Raw genomic sequence first — 23,334 nt, 5'->3', positions numbered from 1 at the left:
TTATGTCAAATCGAGATATAATGGCAATAAAATCGATTTTTTTTTAAATCTTTACATGATCCATTTTTATTTATATGACATGATGTCGGTCTCTACTTGTTAATGCAAGATATACAGAAAAATTTTTAAGGAAGGGAAAACTTATCTCTGCCGGGAGTCGAACCTAGGTCCCACGTTTGCTGAACGAATGCTCTCTTTACTAAGCTACAGAGGAGATAGAGGATTTTCTTTATTGGAGATATAAATACCTTCACAACATCCAGTTTTCTGTATATTTCGCATTAACAAGTGGAGAGCGACATCATGTCATATATATGTATAGCCATCTGGTGTCTTGTCGTCCATGAGCTATTAGTTGATCGTCACTGTCCATTGAGCGGTTCCGTTTGGCATATACGTATATGCTCCAATGAAGGTAAATCTCCATCTCTTCTGTAGCTTAGTGGTGAGAGCACTCCTCCGGCAAACGAGGGACCCAGGTAGTAGAGGCAGAGTTGAGTTTTTTCCTTCTTTAAAAAAATCAACATCTCAAAAAAAACCAAAAAAAACATATCTTCATACATACAGTTTGCTGTATATCTTTCCATATTTATGTGTTAAATATCCGAAAAAATATCCTCGTCCTGACATTTGATATTTAAGCGGTCAAGGCCGTCACGCTAGACGTATCAATTGTGATCTTTTTTTTGTTGACGTTTTTCCCTCCTCAAACAGCCGTGAAAAATTAAAGAAGAAGGAAAAAAGACGTTTTTCTCCCTTTTTTTTTTTGCAATTTTTCCTTGTGTGGCGTAATTAGTAGGTTTGGCAATACACGAGATTATTGTTGCAAGAAATTATTAGTTGCTGTACATCATGGATGTCATTGTAGATTCTAGTTTTAAACTCGCTGTGAATGATGTATACAGCTTCGCCGAGGAAATAGCTTCTGAATTCGAGGCTGTGTCCGAGATTTGTGGAGCGGAGGTGTTACAGCCCGTGGTGCTGAGGGTCATCAATATTTTAGAGCATTTGGAAGAGTTGGTTTTGAAATTGAACATTGCTGAGAAAGACATGCGCTACCTAAAGCTGGAGAACGAACTGCTGCAAAGTAAGAAACATGCCAGCGTTGAGAAATTGGACATGGTAAGTGGCAGTTGATGTCTTTAACACACATGATCAACCCATGTCTCGTGGGCCAAATGTGGCCTTTGGAACAGGGCCAGTCTTAACAAACATGACAGGCTAACCGCTGTGGTGGCCGAGGTGACAGACTCGCATCACAAGAAATGGGTTTGAACCCCACTGATGGTCGAATGAAGTTGGTTTTCTGTGGTTCCCAACTTTGAGACGTGAATGTGAGCTGATCCTCCAGTTAAAAAGTCTCACCACAGAGAGCAACAGGCCTATAAACTGTATCAATTATAAAAATCTAAGCAGTATAATGATCATGCATCTATATACGTGCATCTATAATGATCTTAAGCAGTCATTACACTTCAATTCTGAAATATAGATGGCAGCACTGAAAAATCAGGCACGGCACTAGATACGTATTCAGACTGTTAGGTGCACAACTCACTTTCACTCAGTGGTAAATTGCCCATGGTGATAGACAGAAGTTGTGCTTGGTTTGAAAGAAGGGACATTTGTAACTAATTCTTAAACTTCTGTATCAGATTTTTGCGTCTTTCATAATAAACATACCAATTGTTTTGTTCTGCTATTGATTACCTTTTCCGAATTATTTAATTTTAAAATTGGGGAGCCCTACACTCCCTGTAAATGCCAGGAAAGTATTAATTGAAACACTCTCGTCAACGAAACCTTCAATTTCATCACCAAACCTCTGAGAAAAATAATAAATCCAGAGAGTACACAAACAGTACTTCGACAAGCAGTGAAATACAGGATAACAGGTGCCAGTATGAGCTGTCCCGAATTGTTCCATGTATGTCAGCAGATATCTTTTGAACCACTGGCTTCCTTCAGAAACATTATTTAAATTACAAAAGAGTTTTCAAATGATGTGCGTTACTTGAAATCTCAATTTGTTTGAAGGATCATGTACATTAAAAAAATAAAGAAATTTACTTTTTATAGTGATTTTTTTTCGTGCAGTGCTACACACACAGAGGGCGATAACTACCAATCACCCAATAATTACACATGTGGCCTCCTTGTGAAAAACTAATACGGAAAAATGTTTTCAGTCTTTTCATTTTGACCCATAATTAATGAGTTATAATGCTTCAAAAATTGATAATGTCATTTCCAAATTCACCAAACGTACAACTTGGCATTTTGGAAACTGGATAACATGGAACAGATGCAGTATAATCCAGATCGTCAAAACATTATAATCCAGATCGTCAAAGCAGTATAATCCAGATTGTCAAAGCAGTATAATCCAGATTGTCAAAGCAGTATAATCCAGATTGTCAAAGCAGTATAATCCAGATTGTCAAAGCAGTATAATCCAGATTGTCAAAGCAGTATAATCCAGATTACCAAAGGTGCCATGGCTGGTTTAATGCCACTGGGTTGCCATAACTTCTCTTCTCAGCTTCTAATCTCCTTGTTCCAAACCAGCTAAATTTAGCGGGAAAACTGCCAATCTCTGGCAACTCTGATTTGACTTATTCTATGTCTTTTTGTACTGACCTAAAATAATTGTATAACTCCCCATATTGCCGTCTTGTCCTGTAATAATTGTTTACTTACAAATGTTGATATGATAAAAAGTAAACTGAGTCAAGTCAGTCACCATTAATTTTTGTTTTAAACAATTGTGTGTGTTGTTGTTGAAACAACCAAGTGAAATGCGAAAAGAAGGTTGACATTAATATGATCCAAGACCCCAAGAACACATGAAAAAAAAAAAAAGTTTTGAAAACCAAAGAGGGAAAAGAAAGAAGTCAGATTTCTCTTTAGCTATACAGGACTTTGATTTGTCGTCTCCAAAATTTAGTCGCACAACTGGTCAACAATGGAGGTTAAAGTAACATTACAATTTTATTTCAAAAATTGGATTCATATTGTAATTTGCGATTCACTCAACCTGAAATTTTTATTGTTATTTTTGTTTTTGAAAAGTTTTGTCAATTCACGATTATAAAGGATAACAAATTTTTTAACTGCCATTCGCACGCGTTGTTTAGGAGCTCAATCTCTCCACTTCCCAAACCTTCCCACACTAAACACCGCATGTTTTAATTTAATATTTCAATATTATTTAGCTGATGGGTATAATGGTCTCAGACGGGCTCTTATCTGAGATCGCCCTCCAACCACTCTCACGCATATCTCATCGTTCCCACCACCAACCATTCCCAAGTGTAAATTCATTACTTAGTAGCGTTTTTGTATGGGAGATCTACTCACCACAACCCACTCCATCACCTTACACCAAACGCCGATCTCTGACTATTTATTTTGGTTAAAGTATTTTTATAAAATTAATATTATACGTAATTAATAATGATAATGAAATGGCAAGGACAACGGGTCTCTCATCCAAGAATCTCCGCCTTCCAACTTACAACACCCAAGATCATACCCCGACCGCTTCCACCCTTTTAATTTCCAGTTTAATTTCAAAACAAAATAATGAAGGACATTTTCAATTATATTTTTATAATCCGATACTTCGTTGAGTTGTCAACAATTGAAATGTTTAGTGTCTTCAGTTCTTGTTTGTGAATGAAATTTTCATTGTTGGATTACATCAACAAATAATTTAAATTGTTTCCAATGACTTCATGCCTATGGCCCAGTGTGAAAATAATTTTTGGGCTCCTTAACCCAGATTTTATATATTTTGAGGGGGAGGGAATTGGAGGCCCCAAAGCAGAATGTTTTGCATTGTTCTGCTATACCTTTGGCTGACCAGAAATGTTCTGCGGTAAAAAGGCTCATAATAGTGTTTTCTATACTTTTCTTAAAATTCATCCAGGTTCTGCGATGTAGAGATTTTGGCATATTTCTGCTTCGGGGGGGTACTCAGGCATCCAAAGATTCATGCATTATCATAGAATACAGGAATGCTGAAAAATATCTACTCATGAAAATCTTAAAATTTATTAAAATCCAGAATTAATGAACAGAAAAATCACAGAATTAATGAAAATCCTGGATTAACGAGAGAAAATCTAGAATTGATGAATAAATTACAGAATTGTGTGCGGAAAATATCGTCGTTGGATGTATGTATATTTTCCCACTTATATTACAGTAATCACAGGGCACAGTGTAATTTCACCTGTTGCACACCCTTAAGGGTGGCTCTATTTTGAGAACTGCCGTTTACTTAAGCTATAGTATATGTTTTACCAAAGATCTAGGCAGGCCATATGTAATAGACTCGCCATGAGTCTATTACATGTGACCGATGCTAATTTTTTTCAATTTGCACTCACCAGAGCACTCCCCTTGATCTACTGCTGGAACCAAAAATATTCTCCCACATTTAATTATTGCTAAATTCAAACTATCATATAATATATGAAGCTTCGGGCTATTAAGCCATGGTTCTGGCAAAGTCTCTTAACGCTAGCCACAAAACTCAGATTTAAGACTATATAAATCAACACTATTTTCAATATTTAACATTAAATTTATGCTTCAAGTTAGCTATGAAGTTGACATAGTAAATTATTGCGCTACTGAGCCCTCATTAACTATGATATAATCATACACTGCTGGCCACCCAAATTCCAACACCAAGAAAGACAAGAGATATCGCAACAATATTTATTTTGTAGATAGCATGTTGACCAAGCATCAAATGATTAAATTTATAGACTTCTGTGAAGTGTGGTTCCTGCCAAAATCAGTAGCCAGTGTAGCCGCCATTGTTGGAGATCACCGCTGCCACACGCCTCGGCATTGATTCAAAGAGACTTTGGATGTGTTCTTGGGGTACAGCAGACCAAGCAGCTTCCACGCGTTGCCAAAGTTGATCTGGTGTGGCAGCTGGGGATGTAATCTGGGTCAATCGTTGAGCAACCATGGACCACATGTTTTCTATCGGCGAAAGATCCGGAGAGCGAGCTGGCCAGGGAAGCAATTCAATCTGGCGATTCACGAAGAACCTTTGGACAATGCGTGCCACGTGTGGTCGCGCATTATCCTGTTGAAATATGGCTGTGGGCAAGCCCTGAAGGTAAGGAAGTACAACTGGCTCCAACACCTCGGAGATGTAGCGCTGGCTTTTTAAAGTACCGGCAATGCGTACTAGAGGAGTGCGAGAGTGATATCTAATACCGCCCCATACCATAATACCTGGTGCAGGACCAGTGTGGCGGTGCATAACGCAGCTGTTCAGCATCCTCTCTCCACGGTGTCTCCAGACTCGAATCCGACCATCGTGGTGTTGCAGACAGAAGCGTGACTCGTCAGTAAAGACAATTTCATTCCATTGTGCCGTCTACATCCTTCTTTCATCGCACCATTGGCGGCGGAGACGTCTGTGGTTCTGCGTCAAGGGTAGACGAAGCAATGGACGTCTTGCGGACAGACCACTCTGCTGTAAACGGCGTCGAATGGTACGCGCAGACACTGGATGATGCGGTACAGACTGAATGTGCTGTGCTATGGTTCGTGATGTGGCTGAGCGATCAGTCACTGCCATACGCACAATACGCCTGTCATCACGTGAAGTGGTGCACTGAGGTGGATGCGATCGAACACGTTGGTCCGTCGTACCCTCCTGCATCCAACGATCACATATCAGCATTACAGTTGTTTGGTTTCGTCCAACACGAGTACCGATTTTCCTGAAAGATAATCCACAATCTCGGTAGGCCACTATCCTTCCTCTGTCGAACTCGGATACTTGATCAAAAGATGATCGCTGTTTTCTACGAGGCATAATTGATCGTTTTTTCGAAAAAACCACAAGAAAAACACAATTGCAGTACTTCAAATCGTCGAAATCTCCAAGCCTTAAATAGCGCTTTGAAGTGGCGCCACAGGCGCGCGTGATGTGCGTCTGCGCTGAAATTCTAATCATTTGCATATCTCACCTCCGCTAATGCATGTTGTAAATTTCATATTATTTGCATGCTTCCTTCAGGGTGTTGCATTTACGGTGGCTAGCAGTGTATTTGAATCAGTTACAATCTGTTCTCGGAGATTAAATGGTGAATCACTAATGGCAGATTGAAATAGATTTTGTGTATTTGCTCACGTAGAATATTGCTTACGTAGAATATTTTGAAAATAGGATATCCAGGAAGTTGAAAAAACGTGGAAAAACGAGTTGGATCATCTCCAGTTAACGATATCAAAACTTCAAGAAGAAAATCGGATGCTTCAACGTTTACTCGATGACCACATAAATACTCAAACAGAAAAGGGTAAGTTTCTACAAGCTTGTGATTGCTACTTTGTAAGAAGGTTCTTTTTTTTGTGAAGTTGTGTTAATTGCACCTTATTTGTAAAGGTGGGTTCATAATACACATGCTCTGATTACTCAGAGAATAATCAGGGCTTGACAAATCCCAGGCACCGGGTCACCATGGCGACTATAGAATCAGTATTGGCACCTAAAATGTCTGCATTTGATTGCTAAGTCAGAGTCTAAAATTGGAATAACAGAGTAGAAGGAAGCACTCGACATCATTGTATGCAGAAGAACACAACGGAAATTTAATCCATTACAGAGTTAAATATGAACCAATTAATACATTAGATAACAAACAACTGTTCAGCTAAACATACTAGCTCACGAACACAAATGAGTATCACAATGAAAGGCATGTATACTGGAAGGCAAAAGCCCAGCATCACGGTTACACTGGATATATATAGACATACAAATATATTCCAGTGACGCCACCTGTGGTTACAAACATGAACAAATATGCAATAAAAATGATACAAAAGGATAACAAATGAATTTTCAGATTTCATAATGATGTGTCTTCCAACATGAAAAGGGGTCATCAATTTTCAGAAAAAAGTAAAATGAAAAAAAACATTACAGTCAGCACTCGTTTTTATGAACCCGCATGTGGACTTGATAAAGTCATAAAATCAAAACTTCATAAATAGGGGAGAGCCGATGAAATAATATAAAAAATGAGTTAGTCATTCACCAGTCTTATTGATGATTTCCAAAAAAAAAAAAAAAATCACTTTTTTTTTTGCTTGCTTTATCACAAAATTGTGGTAAGTTTAGGTTTCCATGAATTGATGTAGGATAATATTCCACCCAAATCCCACTTTGAAATATTTTTGGGATCGTGGAACGCTGCTGGAACCATTTGCAGCAGAAACAATTTTTTGGTGACTTTTGATTAGAGAACTCAATGTAATTTGACGATGTCATTCCAATTTTTTTTCCCATTCCCTTGTCAAGCACATTATTTTCAGTTTTGTTTACATTGTGAAGAGGAAGGCGGACAAACAACAGTTCACCAAAATAGAGTTTGATCGACTCTCGACTGAGCCTTATCAATAAGCTAATGCATCATACCATTTTTCAAACCACCAGTTTATCCAATCATAATGCACAAAGAGTGAATTATATGTTGTCAACGCATCTTCATTTCATGGTCACCCCCAGCAAACAATAAAATCTCTCCCCCTCCTGACACAAATCTTCAAAACATCTGCATGTCATGTTGATGATGACAAAAATTAGTGAACTCTACCCCTCACCCCCCTTTCCTCTATTTTGTCTTGAGACATGTATAGACATCCTGGATTAAGAATTGGCCCACACATGAGTGTCACTGACAGAGCTCCAGCCAAGGAGCACCCTTCCCCTCCTAACCAGATTGTGGCTAGCTGCACTGTCTCAGTGAAGAGATATAAGAAGGTGGTCAGAGAAGATCTGGGCCATGCTGGAAGCAGTGTGGCAGTGTGTGTATGTATGTATTGAACCTAATATCAAGTTTGTTTCTGTGTAATTCTTGTAATAGTGCTGCCACCTATATTTCAAACTATGAGTGAAGTATAATGACTGAATATTTGTACCGTTGTAGGTCTGTTGCTCTATGTGATGAGACTTTAACAGGGAAATCAGCTGCAGTTACAAAGTTGGGAATAATTAGAAAACCAACTTCAACTTACCACCACTGTGGTAGCAGTGGGGATCATCATGATGTGAGTCTGTCACTATGACCACTAGGACTGGGTGATATCAAAAATTTTATATTGTGATACATTGTCAACCTTACATCACGATATAATGATATATCAATATGTAGGGCTTCCACTCAAAAAATTTGAAAGAGTAGGATGGGGGGGGGGCATACCCCATAAGACAACATAATTATAGCTTTATAAAATATATATATTTTTTTAAAACATTTTAAATTGAATTTTTTTTTGAAAGCACAATTTCAGTACCGTATAAGATTGACTCGAACCAAAGCAAAATGACAGAAATGACTTGGTAATAAAAATAGTTTCTTGCCAAAATGGTGTACAAGCAACCGCAGATAATTCTTTTGTTTTTTCTTACAATATATATTATATTCTTTTTTGAAGTCTTCCACAGTCCAGTCTGTCAACTCCCTTCGACAATGCACAGCAAATTATGAAGACCTGTAAGTGTTTTAAGAATGACGTTGACAAAAAATGAGTTTTTGAACTCTCAAACCAAGCGAAAGAAAAATTAATAAATCGCATGGCCGACACAGTCCCACCCCCCCCCCCCCAAAAAAAAGGTACAACCTTTGCTTTGGTGAAATCATCAATTGCAATCTATTGCATTTGTATTATTTGACAATATTTTGATGTGTGCGTGATTTTCCCTTTTCATTTAAAAAATATTATACAAATTTTGTTGACAAGATTTGGTAAAAAAAGTAGGAAAAGTAAGGTAAGACCTAACAAGTAGGATATTTTACTAAAAATAAGGGAATGTGGGAGTTCTGCAATATGCCATCCTAACCCATAAGCAGATTAAGGCTCCATGTAGGGAGGAGGTTTTTTAATGAATGGGGCGGTCACCCCTTCTATATCCTCCTATGGCCAGCAAATGACTTTGACATGATGGGGAGTTGCAAAACTAAGATCAGTCAGTGAATATATAATATATGTTTAAATGTAATTTTTAAGGGGTCCATGGACAAACACTGCAATTACCATGATGTTTTTCCATGCTATAAATTTACTATAGACGGGCATGTAAAGTCTGTCTTGGGGGCCGCCTAGGGTTCCTAATCCAGTGACAGATAATGTAATTTTGTGGGTGGGGTTGGTTGAAGTTGGAAGACTCAACAAACCTTGACCTATTTTATTTTTTTTGTCTCTGGAGGGCAGTCACCCTCATCCCGGGGCACTTTCCCTAGGCTGGAATCTTTGGTAGCCCCCCCCCCCCAACCCAGACTTTTCACAGGTCCTTCTATAGTGAATTTATATCATGACAAAAAAGATGGTATTTGTCCCAGGCCCTAGGGCTGGAGCCCTGTCAGTCCACTCTTGTGGGGGCCATGGTCGCCCCCCCCCGATCCATCCGTGTTAGGGCTGTAGCAAGCCTTCCTGTAGCAGACTTTTTTCTTGGGGCCCTCACTAAAAGAGTCATTATTATGTAAAATGTGTGCACATTTTTGTGGGGGTCCCCATTTATAGGGCTGAAAATAAATTTTACTCGAAGAAAAAGGTCCAAAATAATGCTGCTTTTGACTGTCAGAGCATAGTGACCCTCTTTCATGTTGACAGATATGCTGCTATGAATACCAAACATTTTGTGTTGCTCTCAGCCTGCAATTTAGTAATACACAAAAAAAGTTATGTACCAATATCAATTTTTTAGCAGCATAAGGACCTGGTGTCTGAGATTTGTTATAAGCCTATTCTTCAAGTTTTCAGTTGATCACATCCATTTAACTTTTCTGGAGGAATTTTATTCAAATCTATCAGAATATGATTGTGAATGACGTTTTCATGTGCAGTGAGGAAAGCTAAGGTCAAAATAAAAACATTTGTTTGTATATAATGATCAAGTTTGGAATTTGGGCATTTTAGACATTGACCAGTTCCCAAAGTGGCTCTGGACTGGCTACTTTGTGAAGTGCCTCGACTTCGGACATTGGCTGCATTGCAACAGTCTGTCTTATTTATTATTGTTGTATCTTGAACATATTCCTCTCAATCGAATTTTTCACCAAATTTCCAACAAATGCTCTGTGAAATGAATTTCAATAAAATGAGAAAAAGAAAAAAGTTTTGATATACCTTTTTACTATACCTTTTTAGAAAAATTATACTATAAAAATCTCTAGAAATTTTCTCAAGGTATATTTAACCTTAAATTAGGTATCATATTTTTGTAGAGGACTATAAAATACAGTCTTGATTTCATCATTTAAAACATTTTCCTGTTGTTTTTTTCCCCTTCCTCTGGAAGAAACCAGAATTTTTATGCATCGAAAGATGTAAACATGATTACCTTCTCGGTGGAAACCAAAAGAGTTTGCGTCATCTTTTTCATGCTTTGTGAAGTTTTGGTTGTAATTACTTATTTTGTGTTTTTTCCCAAGCTATTACAAATGTAAAATACGTAAGCAAGTAAACAATTGTCTGTCTTGTAGTTTCATGGATCAGTGAGCATCGTAGAGATAATTTTAACAGGAAAGTTTTTTTTTTGTTTTTTTTTTCAAGTTCAGAATGAATAGACGAAAGATCCAATATCCAATGAGTAATATCTGGTTTGAGTGTAATAAAGGCAAAATCAATACTTTATAGTTTGAGAGAAAGGAAATATGTGTGGAAGAATCAACATGTTTAATATGAGATTCATGTATACTATTATCATGTAAAGTAATATCATATGAGTTCAAAATTGTCTCAGAAGAAAATATAAACCTATATATGCACTGAAATTCATAATTTATGTGCAAATATATGCTCAAACGTAAATTTCCCAATGAGTTAACTGAAAAAAAGGACAAATGATAGCTTATAGAAATATTATTGGTTATAGTTATGTGCTGAAGAGGATTCTTTTGCGCACATGAAATCAATCATCACCATTAGCATATTGTCATAGAAAGTATAGAAAATGAGTTCTGTGCACATAATATTGCTTATATTAAATATTGACAGGGTATGAAAAAACCATTTTTTTTAAATAAAAAGAAATATGATTTTTTTAAATTTAAATTATCTGACTGCTTTTTTTTTTAATTGGGTCCTTCAGAAACAACTCCTCGTGTTCCACAGAGTATGCCACAAGCTATCTGACTGCTTATATTAATTAAAACAAATCTTGTTAATCATTAATAATGCATATTTTTTCATCTAATCCCTTTAATTTAGCATTAATGAATAAACTAGCAAACAATAAGAAATGAACAATAAACAAACAGAAACTACAAGCAAGAAATGCATGTGCCAAAAATCTGCGTTTATGTAACATGAAAGTTTAAAAATTTTCTTCTCTCATATTTTTATTTCATTGTAGAGAGTAATTCGGAGCAGTGCCTTATACAGCAGCTTAGAAGGTCAATAGAATCATTAAGTTCTCAGTTGAAAGAGAAGAATGGATTGTTTGAAAGCCATATCTCATGCATAATTGGGGTAAGTGACTTTGATATTGCTTGATCACTATGTGTTTATTGATTTATAAAAACATAAAATTGATGGTTTGCACAGTTCTTAAAGTTCTTTAAAAAAAGTTCATTTTCTTGAAAATGACAGACCTTTGGAAAAACCATTGCAGCCCTTAAAAAAAACAATAATTTTCAGCTTATAAGTGCTTGAAATTTTTTTTTTTTTTGTGTGAATTTCTTCCATCTATTTTTGCCCCCGCCCCTTCAACTAAATCCCCCCTCTAAACTATATTCCACTGGGATGAAAGCGTGTAGAGCAACAATGATGAGTTACGAGGCAATGTCACAAAAAAGACATGGTCACACATATCTAAGGTATTTCTGCACTTAAAAAGATGTTGCCTAAAACCTGACAGCGAAACACTACTCTTAAGATATAGTTTCAAAATATTTTTAACTATTGAATTAATGAATGTCAGTTGCATATATGGGCTGACCATATTTCCTCAATAAAAATATGGGAAATTGTCAATAATCACCAAAAATAATGCCAAAGGTAACCATAGTTGGTAATTATTCATAAAAAAGGACACGCTTCTTCCATACATTGACTTCCATACAATATTCCAGCCAACAAATATACTCACCTTTTCCCATCTGAAAGATCCTATCTCACCCTCCAAAGAATCTGGTATCTACTTCATCCCATGCAAGAATTGCGAAAGTGGATATATTGGCCAAACTAGGAGAAATCTAAATATTCGAGTTCTCGAACACCAAAAGCATATTGAGAAGGGACAGACGGATAGTTCGGCTATTGCCCAACACTGTTTGCAACGTTCACATTATTTTGATTTTGATAAAGCCTTTGTTTTTAAAAAAGCAACACACAATTCTGAATTGAATTTTCTCGAGGGATAATTCATCAGAACATGCCAGAATTTCCTCGTTAATGATGGAAGAAACACGCCACCTATTTCGTCAGTTTGAACAGACTTTATTAACAGTCGTGACAAAACTTTCAACACTTTGCAACAGATGGCTCCCCAATTCGCATCCAAAGACCACTTGGACGCAGCAAATACAAAGGCGAACATCTTCGGACGACCAGACATAAACATCACCCCTCCACGACTGAGTCGTGAGAATTCTAACCACGAGGTCCTGATGACGGCTCTCCATTGAAGAGCCGAAATGCGTCGACCATTCGACCAATTGAATTTATTTGTCTTGAAAACGTGGTAATTTTTGTATAAATTAAAACCAGGCAAAGTTTATAATTTTTGTGATAATAGTTTATTGTTCAAATTTTGAGCCTATTATTCAAAATGAGTGCATAGCACTTATATTTTCCTTTCTTTGATGAAATTGTATGACAAAGAACTTCTCATAGATTGAAAACGACATTACTATTTTTCTTTTATGAAATTGTTTATTCTTAAATGATATTTAATTGATTGCATTGAGTAAATGTTAACAGGATAATCAAATATTCAGTTATGTTTTGAACTCTTAGAGCATGCTTATTTGAATGAATCATGCGATCATTATTATATCTTTTTAAATTAAGTTGAAAGCAGCATTAGAACAAGAAAAACGACTATGTGAAAGCCTCAAGAACAAAGTTAAAGAGTCCGAAGAACTCATCAGCAAGCTATGGGAAGAGAAAGAAGGTCTGAAGAATGAGGTTTCTCTCCAGAATGAGGCGGTTAGAAAACTGCAGTGTGAACTGAAAGAGGCGAATGAACAGAAAGCATATTTTAAAGAGGTATTTTTACAAATGACTTTTTTAAAAAAAAATAAATTTGCATATTTACCACGCTGTTTTAAAAATCGCTTTAGTTTTTAGTATTTTCAACTAGAATTTTTTTAAATAAAAAAAAACCTAAAATTATTTTTCCAAAAACAAAGCAAAATGATTTATACTAGAGAAATTTTCTCATTGATGAGCAAAATGCAGATTGACCTGACCATATGTCCTGTTTCTAGCCCGATGGTGATTTCTTTGTTGGCATGATTTCATTTGAGAGTAGTATGACATGCTATTTAAATCACTGACTTGGTGCTAATCGCAATGGCTTGCATGACTTCACATTTTTCAAAGGAGAAATGTCCCTACAGTTTTACTTTAGTTAATTAAAAATCCCTACATTGCTTCTCAAATATCCCTTTTGTATATTTATTTTTTGTGCATAATTTGAACCCGTGCTAAAACCTCCCCTAATTCTCATTCTCCAAAGTTCGCAGCCATGTAATATTAGTGATTTTCATGAACGTAGTCTCACAAAAGGCTTAGTATAATTACTGTTTTGTGATTTTTAAACATAAGCATGATATAAGTATTTCATACAGCCAATATTTCTAGATATTTTGTCTAAGCATTTATGAAAAATATGATTCTCATTAGTTTTTTTCCCCAGGCCGTATGTTTCAATAGAGATGTCCAATCTATGTTAAATGAAGAAACACATTCAATGCAATTGAATGCAGAAGACTATTTGAGAAAGTTATTGGATGACAGAGAGAGCTATTTGACCACAATCTCTGACTTGGAAGAGCAACTGCATTGTTCCAGGCGGGAAGTTGAAGAGTGAGTTGATTTCTTTAAAAATTTGCTTAGAGTTCATTCATTTTAATTTTTTTCCTGAATTAAGATATTGCTATATAGTTTATAGGTTAGATTGCTCTGGGGGGGGGGGCGATGGGAGAAAAAAGGTTGGGAAACTATGTGTTAGAGCATGACAGGGAATTGGCTTCATAAGCTTACGGAAGTATTCTGTAGGCCAGTGGTTCTCAACCAGGGCTCTGTGGGAACTCCCCAAGGGTAACCGGTCACTCAAGGAAAATAAAAAAACAAAAAACAAATTTCAAAATAATAATTATAAATATTTTTGAATATTAAAAATAAATCAATAACTTCAATGAATAATTAAAAAAATAGCCTATGAGGCTGTGCCATAGAAATTGTATACCAGAAAGGGGTCCCATGAATCCAAAAAGGTTAAGACCGCTGCTGTAGACAATTAGCATCTCGCATCCTGAAAAGAAGTTCACAGTTGGATTGTATTCTGGATGTAGGGGTTTCTTTGCTCTACAGTGCACTGCGTTGCCCCCACAAATGTTGACTCATTCATGATCTCAGGTGAGTATTTCCTAAACCATTGATTATAAACATGTGCAGCTGATATTTCAATGAAATTCACATGGGATTGCCTATACCAGTTTTTCCTGTACTTCAGTGTGTGCAGACAAAAGTTAGTTACTACACAGTATGCTATAAAAGTTTAGTTACACTGTAAAACCTCGATATAAAGATACTCTGCGGACAAAGAAAAAATATAGTTGTAGAGGGATCATTGTGTTGTATTGAGAGGCAAGATCATTGTTGTATTGGAGTATGGATATTTTCGAACGGGACTTGAAAAAATTCTGTCACAGAATTTACCTATGGAGTATTGTTGTAGCAAGGTTTTATACATGAATTTTTCCTCTAAATTGGTGTTCTTCAAACACTGGTTCGCAAAATATTTCAAAAAATTCAAATAACTGCTACATAGTTTTACATTTAATAAATGTTATATACCATCTCTATTAGTTTTCATTCCTCTATTTTTTCTACTGTTTTCACCTGTCCATGAAATTGTTAAACTACTTTCACCAGTGTGCTGTTGTAAAAAGGTAAAAGAACACTGCTGTCTAAATGATAAATCACAGTAAAAATAAGAAGGAAAAAATTTCAGAATGCAGTGAAGGCTGAGAATCTATCATGAAAATTAGATGTTGCTTGCAATTTGACAAGTCGTCATCTCTTTATTTAGCTTCACAAATCTGTTAAGAGTGAGAGAGAAGGTGATTAGAGAGAAAGGATTTCTTATTCTGATAAGTTCTTTGTTTCCTTATTTGAAATATATGTGAGAAAGATTAACTTGCATGATAAAGCTACATGCAAGAAAGAAAATGGTCAATTATGTGTTGTTATGAGGAAAAACTGTAGGAAATTCCTCATCCGAATGTTTCAGTGTATACTTGTGCTCCTACAGCTTTTGCTTTATTTAACAAACTGTTGCCACACTAAGAGAAACTTTCCATAGTGAATGGTAAAGCAAATTCTTGTTCATCACATCAGCTAGTAGTTTCTCAAGATGCATTTATTATAACTTGTCTTTAGTTATTTCTATAATGCTCAAGTAATTTTTATTGCATTTTTTTCATATTACAAAGGTACAAGCAGAAGTATCAGATCTCTTGTGATGATTCTAGACGAGGGTCCTTACATGGATCAAGGAAAATACGTCAGCTGTAAGTAATTCATGGAATTATCCAGTACAGTATTTAGGTTTTAAATAAATTCATAGTCATTTGAAGTTAATTCTTAGGTTTATTAAACTATCAGGTGAGATATAAGTTGTTGATTATCTTTGAAAATCTAATTAGTTATCCCTCATATTCACAGGGGTTATGTTCAGAAGGTGACTGTGTGCAGATACGGAAAATTTGCAAATAACACAAAAAATGAACTTTTGTTTTTTTAGAAATCTTTTTTTTTTCCTGATTTTTGCTGCAAAAATATAAAGGGACATTGTGTGATTCTTGGGGATGTTTTCTGAAAGAATATTATAATAAATGTTAGCCATATCTTCTTTACATCAGTTAATTTGTTAGAGTATGGTAACAAGGCTTTATATCTACCAAGTTTTACACACTTCAAAAACATACTAAAGATGGGTCTATCTCATGGAAACAATCCAGTGCTGATTTATTATTATGACTTCCATAATGAAACATTGTTTAAACCAGTTTCCTAAACTTTTTGTTCCATTGCCCCCTTCTTCAGAAGAAATTTTTTTTCTCTCATTGCCTCCCAACTCAAGCGCACTCATAGGATCCTATGTTATACTCATAGCTTCTATCGCCCCCTGGATAATAACATCGCCCACTTTGGGAAACACTGGTTTAATCCACTGCAAGAAAAAGTGTTTTCTTATCCCAAGCTTTTCTATTGTTTATACAAAATATCGGGAGATTATAATGAAATCAATTAAAATATTGACGTATTCTTTCTCTTCAATGTTTGTAGATTTGCAGATGGCTTAAAAATGACCATTATAGTATACAAGTTAAGTAATATATAACTTGCATAACTTTTTAATCGTACCCTTAAAAGAACAGCACTTTCTACGTGGATCTAAAGCTATATAGTAGCATGTGTAGCTACAGCAATGCCCGATCAAATTTCATGTTCTTTATCCCTGATATATTAGATAACACAGATTTATTGATAATGTAATAACAGAAAACTGCAGCAATTAAGCTAATCATAATCAAAATATTTCAAATTTTTCTTAAGTTTTTACTTTCAGAAACATTTAAAGTACAGTTTTTTACAGACAATTGAAGAAACATTATAATAACTTTTAGGAGAGGTTTTAAAATTTTTATCTAACACTTACAACTTATGCAGTCAAGTCCCATTATAATGAACACTAAGAGACCAAAGAATCTACTTCGTTATAACAAATTTTTGTTATAAAGGAATTTCTAATCTCACAAATTTTAACATTCTTTAAAAAAATTTCATTGTTGTGAATTTGATTCTGAAGAAAAATTACTGATTTAGTTCTCTAGATAATAAAATGAAGTTAAATTTCCAAAATAACTCAAATCAATTAGATATTGATTTTTTTTGATAATTTTACTTACTTAACATACTTGAGGCAAATAATCTGTAAAATATATTTTTTGTACAAACATTGCAGCTACTGAGGAAACAAATTCCTCTAAAGTATACACATGCTCAAACACATGCAATGCTTGAAAGATTTACATCTAAAAGCACATGCAAATTCCAAAGTCTTTTCTCATATGAGTGGGCTGGTAGTTGGCGGATTTCGGTAATGAGTGTCCTGAAACCATGTGTGTTTCAGGAAAATTTCTTGAACGAATGTCCTCTGAAGATAGAACTACATCCACATCTTGAAAATTTGAGAAAGTCTAGTCTTTTTTTATATGGGATCCTCTAAATGCTGTTTGAATTTGAAATTCTAATTTTTCAAAAATGTTGAAAGTGTAGTAGATTGAGATACGCCGTATTTTGATGCCACGTTGCTTTATTCACTACAGCATCAATTTCAGAAATGATCTTAAGTTTTTCTTTAATTGAAAACTGTTTACTTTTGAGGCCACTCATTTTGAAACAGAAGAAATGATCATTAGGAAACATTCCTAACATGTAACCACTTGGATTACCAGCATTTTTTTTTTCTTTTTCATGCACCGTATTGGTTAAAGTTTCTCTTCACAAGACATAAAAGAAAAACCCTTCTACCCCAACAGTTCTGCAAATCAATTCTCTGAAACCGATTTTACAGGATCATTTTTGGAACGTTCTGTATCCTTTTGTTGATTTTCAGAAACTTGTTTTTGAATTTGCTACAACTGATTTTTCAATTTGTAATATCAGAATTCGCAACGCATTGTTCCTGTGTAAATCTATTTAAGGATTAGAAAATTTTTTGTCACAAAAAATTATTGCTACAACAGTATCCATGAAAACAGGATTCAAGTGTATTTTGTCCCAGTATAAGAATTAGCACTGCAACAGTGTTTTTCAGAAAACTGGGAAAGAGACTGAATCTGAACTTTGCAAATACTGATGGTAGACTGTATTTCATTTTGATAAATACAGTACAACCTGCTCAGTTATCTTAGTTTCAGCCTATCTGTGTGAGTTTTCATAAATTGGTTTAAAAAATTAGTAGCAGAAAAACCACATGCTAAATACTTTTACCTCAGAGCCTAGACAAGCATCTCCAGTCTGTAGAAAGAATTATTTTTAATTACTTTACTATGCAATGAAAAAATCAGATGAATTCAGTGTGAAGCTACATTAAGTGAAATACTGAAATTTTATTCTGTATCCATTTTATCTTTTCATTGCATTGTGAAGAGTAATTTGAAAGTTATTTTTGTAATATATAATCCTATTGTTTGGAGGGGAAAGCCATCTTCAAATGCTGTTTCAGTCAATTTATTGACTTGTCTTCATAAATGGGTGCAGGGTGGGCAAAAAGTCCTGAACACATTTAAAAATTAACAGAAAATTAACTAATTGGCATAAAAAGATGTATTTTGCACTAATATACCCAGCATTTCTTTTTGATAAATGAAAAAAAGAAAAATTCAAGATTTCACTCACAGGTGACTATCACAAGAAACTTGACATAACACATAAAAAGTGAAATAAATGGTTGATGGGCGATGAAAACTAAACAAAATTCCAAAGAAGAGGGCGGGAGAACAAAATAGTTTGGGAAATCAGTTCAGATCTAGCATGAGCTACAAAGAATGCTCATATTGGTATATGGTAGTTTCATGCAACAGAAATCTAAAGAAACATTGTGCACAGTTTGTGTTGCATTTTATGTATGTTCAGTTCAGACTTATAAAGTGCCATCTGTGAGTGAAATTTTGAGCTATTTTTTTAATTCATCAGAAAAAAAAGAACTCTAGGCCATGATAAGTATTTTAGCGTGAATGACACCTTATGTCAATTTCTTTATATTTTATTAATTTTTAAAATGTGTGCAGCATTTTTCACCCACCATGTTTATTCATAGGAATGAATTTTTCATTCATTTCAAGAATTTGTCTGTATATGTATTCAATGTTTCTAAAAAAAATAATGTTTCCCCCATTAATGTTTCTTAATGTTTATAATAACTTTTAGTGTTCAGTGATAATTTTAATGTTCACTAAATTGGTATTTTTCTGCTTTGAATGAAATAAACACAAATTTGCTTCTCAAGTTATTAAAATTTTAACTAATTTTCAATTTTGTTTTCTTCCTCAGCTTTCGTTTTTTTCTCGAATTTGTCACAATGGATCAAACAGCTTTTTATTTCTGAAAATGGGGAAAGTGTTCCAGTGTTGATGCATGACACGCAGTTGAGAGAAGATGAGAACTTCTTTAGTGTTGACACAGCATTCATGTGGCCTTCATTAACTGAAAGGTAATCTTCATGAATGTGTGTAAATAATGTACAGACAATACAATGAATGGACAACATATTTTACGTATGTGAACAACATATTTCTTAAAAAAAAACCTCTAATTTTTTCTACTATTGTTTTGTTTATTGGCCACCCATTTGGGTGTGAATATTCATCTTTGTTTTATCAATTTGGATTTTACTAAGTGTTCCTATTTTCTCAAACTTATGTTATCATTAAGTAATTCTCTTTATAATATCCAGTTTTTATTTAATTTAATGTGGTAAGACTTTGTTTCGTCAAGTGCAGTCCTGTATGAATCATTATGTATTATATAAAATCTTAAATTTATAAAATTCCAGGTTTGGTTCTCATTATTCCAGGTTATGAGTCCATTGGTTATGATCAAACTAATTCCATAATAAAAATTGTGGTGTTGATTGTATGACATAACATAATTTATGTATATTATGGATATGAATTTCCAAGAATGTACTCTAATCTTATTGAAACTTTTTGGACAGAAGGTTATTTTTTTTTAATTTAGTTTCTTTGAGCATAGCGCTGTTGTTGGTATGAGTTCATTTTTTGAATGCTTCTCCCAATGCATCATCTGGATAATTGGTTATGGATTAACCATGGTTAGCATCACCTGGAGATGTCCGAATTGCATTACTAAATACGAGAAGATTAGTTGCTAGCAGGGCTTGACATATCCCAGGTGTCAGGTCACCATGGGAACCAAAAAAATTGGTATTGGTGCCTAAAATTATTCAAAATGTGGTTACGAAATTGGACTATTCAGTTACATTGAGGTTAGTTTAATTTAGTACATTGAGCACAAAAATACACAAAAAATTTTAAGGGGGGGGGGGATTGCTGCCCTAGAAAATTTGAAAGAAATATTATTCTTTGGCTCTCCTGTTTTCTATAAAAATTAAAGTTATTTGGCTCCTTAAAAAAAGCTTTCTGGTGGTTAGACTATTTTTTTGCAATTTGTCTATCCTTTTCGGTGTAAGACTTTTTGACATCTTTACTTGTCTGATTTTCCAAAGATTGTAGTGTTTGCTTATAGTTTTTTGTCAACTGCTGCTTTGCTCTAATTGGACATTCTGGACTTGAACGACTGAATCTTGTGATCTTCATCTGTGTGTCTAGAAAGCTGTAGTTGGACATGAGCCACCAAATTATATTGGTTGTCTCGCTCATTTTGTTGGCAGTCACAGAATGAGGAGGGTGTCAAGTTCTTTAAAGTCGGAGTTCACATAAACGGTGGAGAGTGACATCACAACACACATCTTCAGATAAGTTGCTATCTGGTGGCAAATGTCAGTATATATCAACTACAGTATTAGCTGAGTTTGGCCTGATTGTGCATGTACAACATAGTTTTCCAAAGTTTTTGTTCCAGCGTCCCTTTCATCAGAATTTTTTTCTCTCATTCCCCTCCCCCAACTCAAGTGAACCTGTTACTCCCCCCCCCCGGACAGTTCACTTGTCCATCAGAGGCAGATGTTGCCCACTTTGGGAAACACTAATGTACAGTCTCGTTCAGCGTGTATGTGCTCTAAAGAAAGAGGTTCATCGCTACTGTAGCATAGTGGCCTAGCATACTTACTGGGATTGCAAGGAGACGGTGGTCCAATTCTCCATAAAGGCAGTTGTATTTTCTTTCCTAAATTCATCTTTGCATCAGTCAGTTAAAACCTTATGAACAATGGAGAGTGACATCTTCAGATTCACCACCTTCTCTGTCCAATAACAGGAATTGAGGAGGTCAACAACTCTTGATGATGCAAACTATTAGCATTGGAGAAACATTGAGAAAAAAAATTAACCGCTTTTTGTGTGCCCCCAAGAAACTCTTTCAATCAATGACAGTAAATAAATATTTTTGAATTTTCCTAATCAAATAATTTTATTGTTCCTAAAATATGTATGTAATTTTTCACCATCATTTGAAAAAATATTGTGAATTTTGATAGTATGACGTATACACCCACGAACAGAAATTGACGTTTTTCATATTTTGATATGATGATAATTGGTGATGTGATATCTAGAAGAAAAGACGATAATTGAAATCGTCTATTTTTTCATGAACTTATTTGTACTTTTTGATAATTAGAAACATATATATTGTGTGCCAGATTGTTGAACTTTTTATGAATATGTTTTGCTTCTACTATTGTCTTTCATTTTTTAGAATTATTGTTTCAATATCATTTTATAGTGTGTTAATTAATTTTTTTAGCCCGTGTTTTGGTTCAATATTTGTTTTTTTCTAATGAATTTTTTATAACATTCAGTTGAACTCGCTTAATGCGAACATTTGTGGAACAATGAACCGTGTTTAATTGGGCATTTGATTGCATTGAAACTTGCATCCTTTTCTTGAGGGCTCAGTTAAACGTTTGCTTGATATAAGGAATTTTTTTAGTCTTTCTATGTATGTGTGCGTGAGATCTCCCTGTTAAAAAGTCTTGCTGCAGAGAGCATCAGGCCTAAAACGATACAATTACACTTCACTTATAGGTAGAAAAATTGATTGCAGATGGCAGCACTACATACAACAACCATTATACAGAAACAAACTTAACGTTAGGTTCACACCATATACATGCACATTCTGGCATGCACCAGTTCGTTAGACATTTCATAGAGGAATGTGTGTGAGGTGCATGTACAGTCAAGTAATGGTAGTAGTCTTGGTATGTGCAAATTTTGATATTCTAACTTTCCACAGTGTTAATATATTCCTTTTATAAAGATGATTCCTTTATAACAATATGTTCCTTCGTTTCCCTTGAGTATCATTATATAAGCGTTTGATCATATATATGTTTTCCATTAGCTAATTCCTAAACACTAGAACAGGGATGCACTATATTTTCTGTCTGCGAGCCAGATGTACAACATAATTACTGCTAGCTGGCCACAAACTTCTGTATTTTTGTATTTCTTTGGATAGATACATTTTTGTATCAACAACTTTTGGAGCCAGAGGATCTGTATCGCCTATTCCTCGAGGAAACATCCAATTACAAAAATGTATCAAGTTTTTTTGTGCATCATCCCAAATAGATAGAGGCAAATTTAATGGCAGGCACACCAGGTGCCGACTTCCAAAAGGCTTCTCAAAATTTTAGGGGCCCAATATTACCTTTTGCTTTTGGGGCCTTAGCGATCCTTAATCCATCTCTGTAAGTAGTTAACAACATTTGAAACATTTGTTGCAATTGCGAGTTTCTTCTAAGACCAAAGTTCAAGTATGAATTAGCTATTAGGCAATGACAGAACTGCACATACATGGTTCCAGATTTCTTTTGTTCTTTCAGTAGTTTTTCTGATATTGTCCCTCTTTAAATGATTTTGTATGGATAAAATACATATGATACATGCATATATTGCATATTTTACTGAAACTGAAAATTTTGTATTTTTGTTGTATATGATGATTTTTTAAAAATAAAAAGTTTTAAACACAAAAATTAAAATAAATGAGGTTCATGAGTTGTTTTTCTAAAATAAGAATTAAATCAAAGTGTCTAAGGGCAGTATTCACAGACATGGTTTATAGCAGTGATTCCCAATGGGGGCGGCCCAATGTTCCCTGGGGGGTGGTAGAAGCTACGGGTATAACATAGGATTCTATGGGTTAGATTGAGTTGGAGGTGATGGGAGAAAAGCATTTCTGAAGAAGGGGGCGATGGGGCATAAAAGGTTGGGAAACTGGTTTATAGCAGTCACAATTTTTTGATAAGAGATCAATACAGATTGGTTAAATTCAGGTTTTAACCAATCTATGTTCATCTCTTATCCAAAAATTGTGACTACAGTTTAAACCATGGCGGTGAATACA

At 34.9% G+C, this 23,334-nt stretch overlaps 1 protein-coding gene across 1 annotated transcript; it reads left to right on the top strand.

Annotated features, from left to right (window-relative positions):
- Positions 1–653: 653 nt before the first annotated feature.
- Positions 654–22,973, top strand: LOC149069241 (uncharacterized). Its single transcript, XM_089250559.1, has 7 exons — positions 654–1,122; positions 6,203–6,335; positions 11,396–11,511; positions 13,054–13,251; positions 13,904–14,073; positions 15,705–15,782; positions 19,333–22,973. Exons 1-7 carry the CDS (start codon positions 853–855, stop codon positions 19,385–19,387), a joined length of 1,020 nt encoding a protein of 339 aa, XP_089106685.1. The 5' UTR covers positions 654–852; the 3' UTR covers positions 19,388–22,973.
- Positions 22,974–23,334: the final 361 nt, after the last annotated feature.

This window comes from Pholcus phalangioides, unplaced genomic scaffold (assembly GCF_987345545.1).
Source record: "Pholcus phalangioides strain wild (caught in Gottingen) unplaced genomic scaffold, Ppha-v1.0 ptg000024l_1, whole genome shotgun sequence".
NCBI classification, from domain to species: domain Eukaryota; kingdom Metazoa; phylum Arthropoda; class Arachnida; order Araneae; family Pholcidae; genus Pholcus; species Pholcus phalangioides.
The sequence above is the reverse complement of the archived record's forward strand: the minus strand, read 5'-3'. Positions and strand labels throughout refer to the sequence as shown.

Excerpts from the sequence above, each read along its gene's own strand:
- LOC149069241 (XM_089250559.1), top strand. The coding sequence starts at position 853 with ATGGATGTCATTGTAGATTCTAGTTTTAAACTCGCTGTGAATGATGTA. Across the intron at positions 1,123-6,202 it reads GCGTTGAGAAATTGGACATG|GATATCCAGGAAGTTGAAAA; the intron begins GTAAGTGGCAGT and ends TTTTGAAAATAG. Across the intron at positions 14,074-15,704 it reads TCCAGGCGGGAAGTTGAAGA|GTACAAGCAGAAGTATCAGA; the intron begins GTGAGTTGATTT and ends CATATTACAAAG.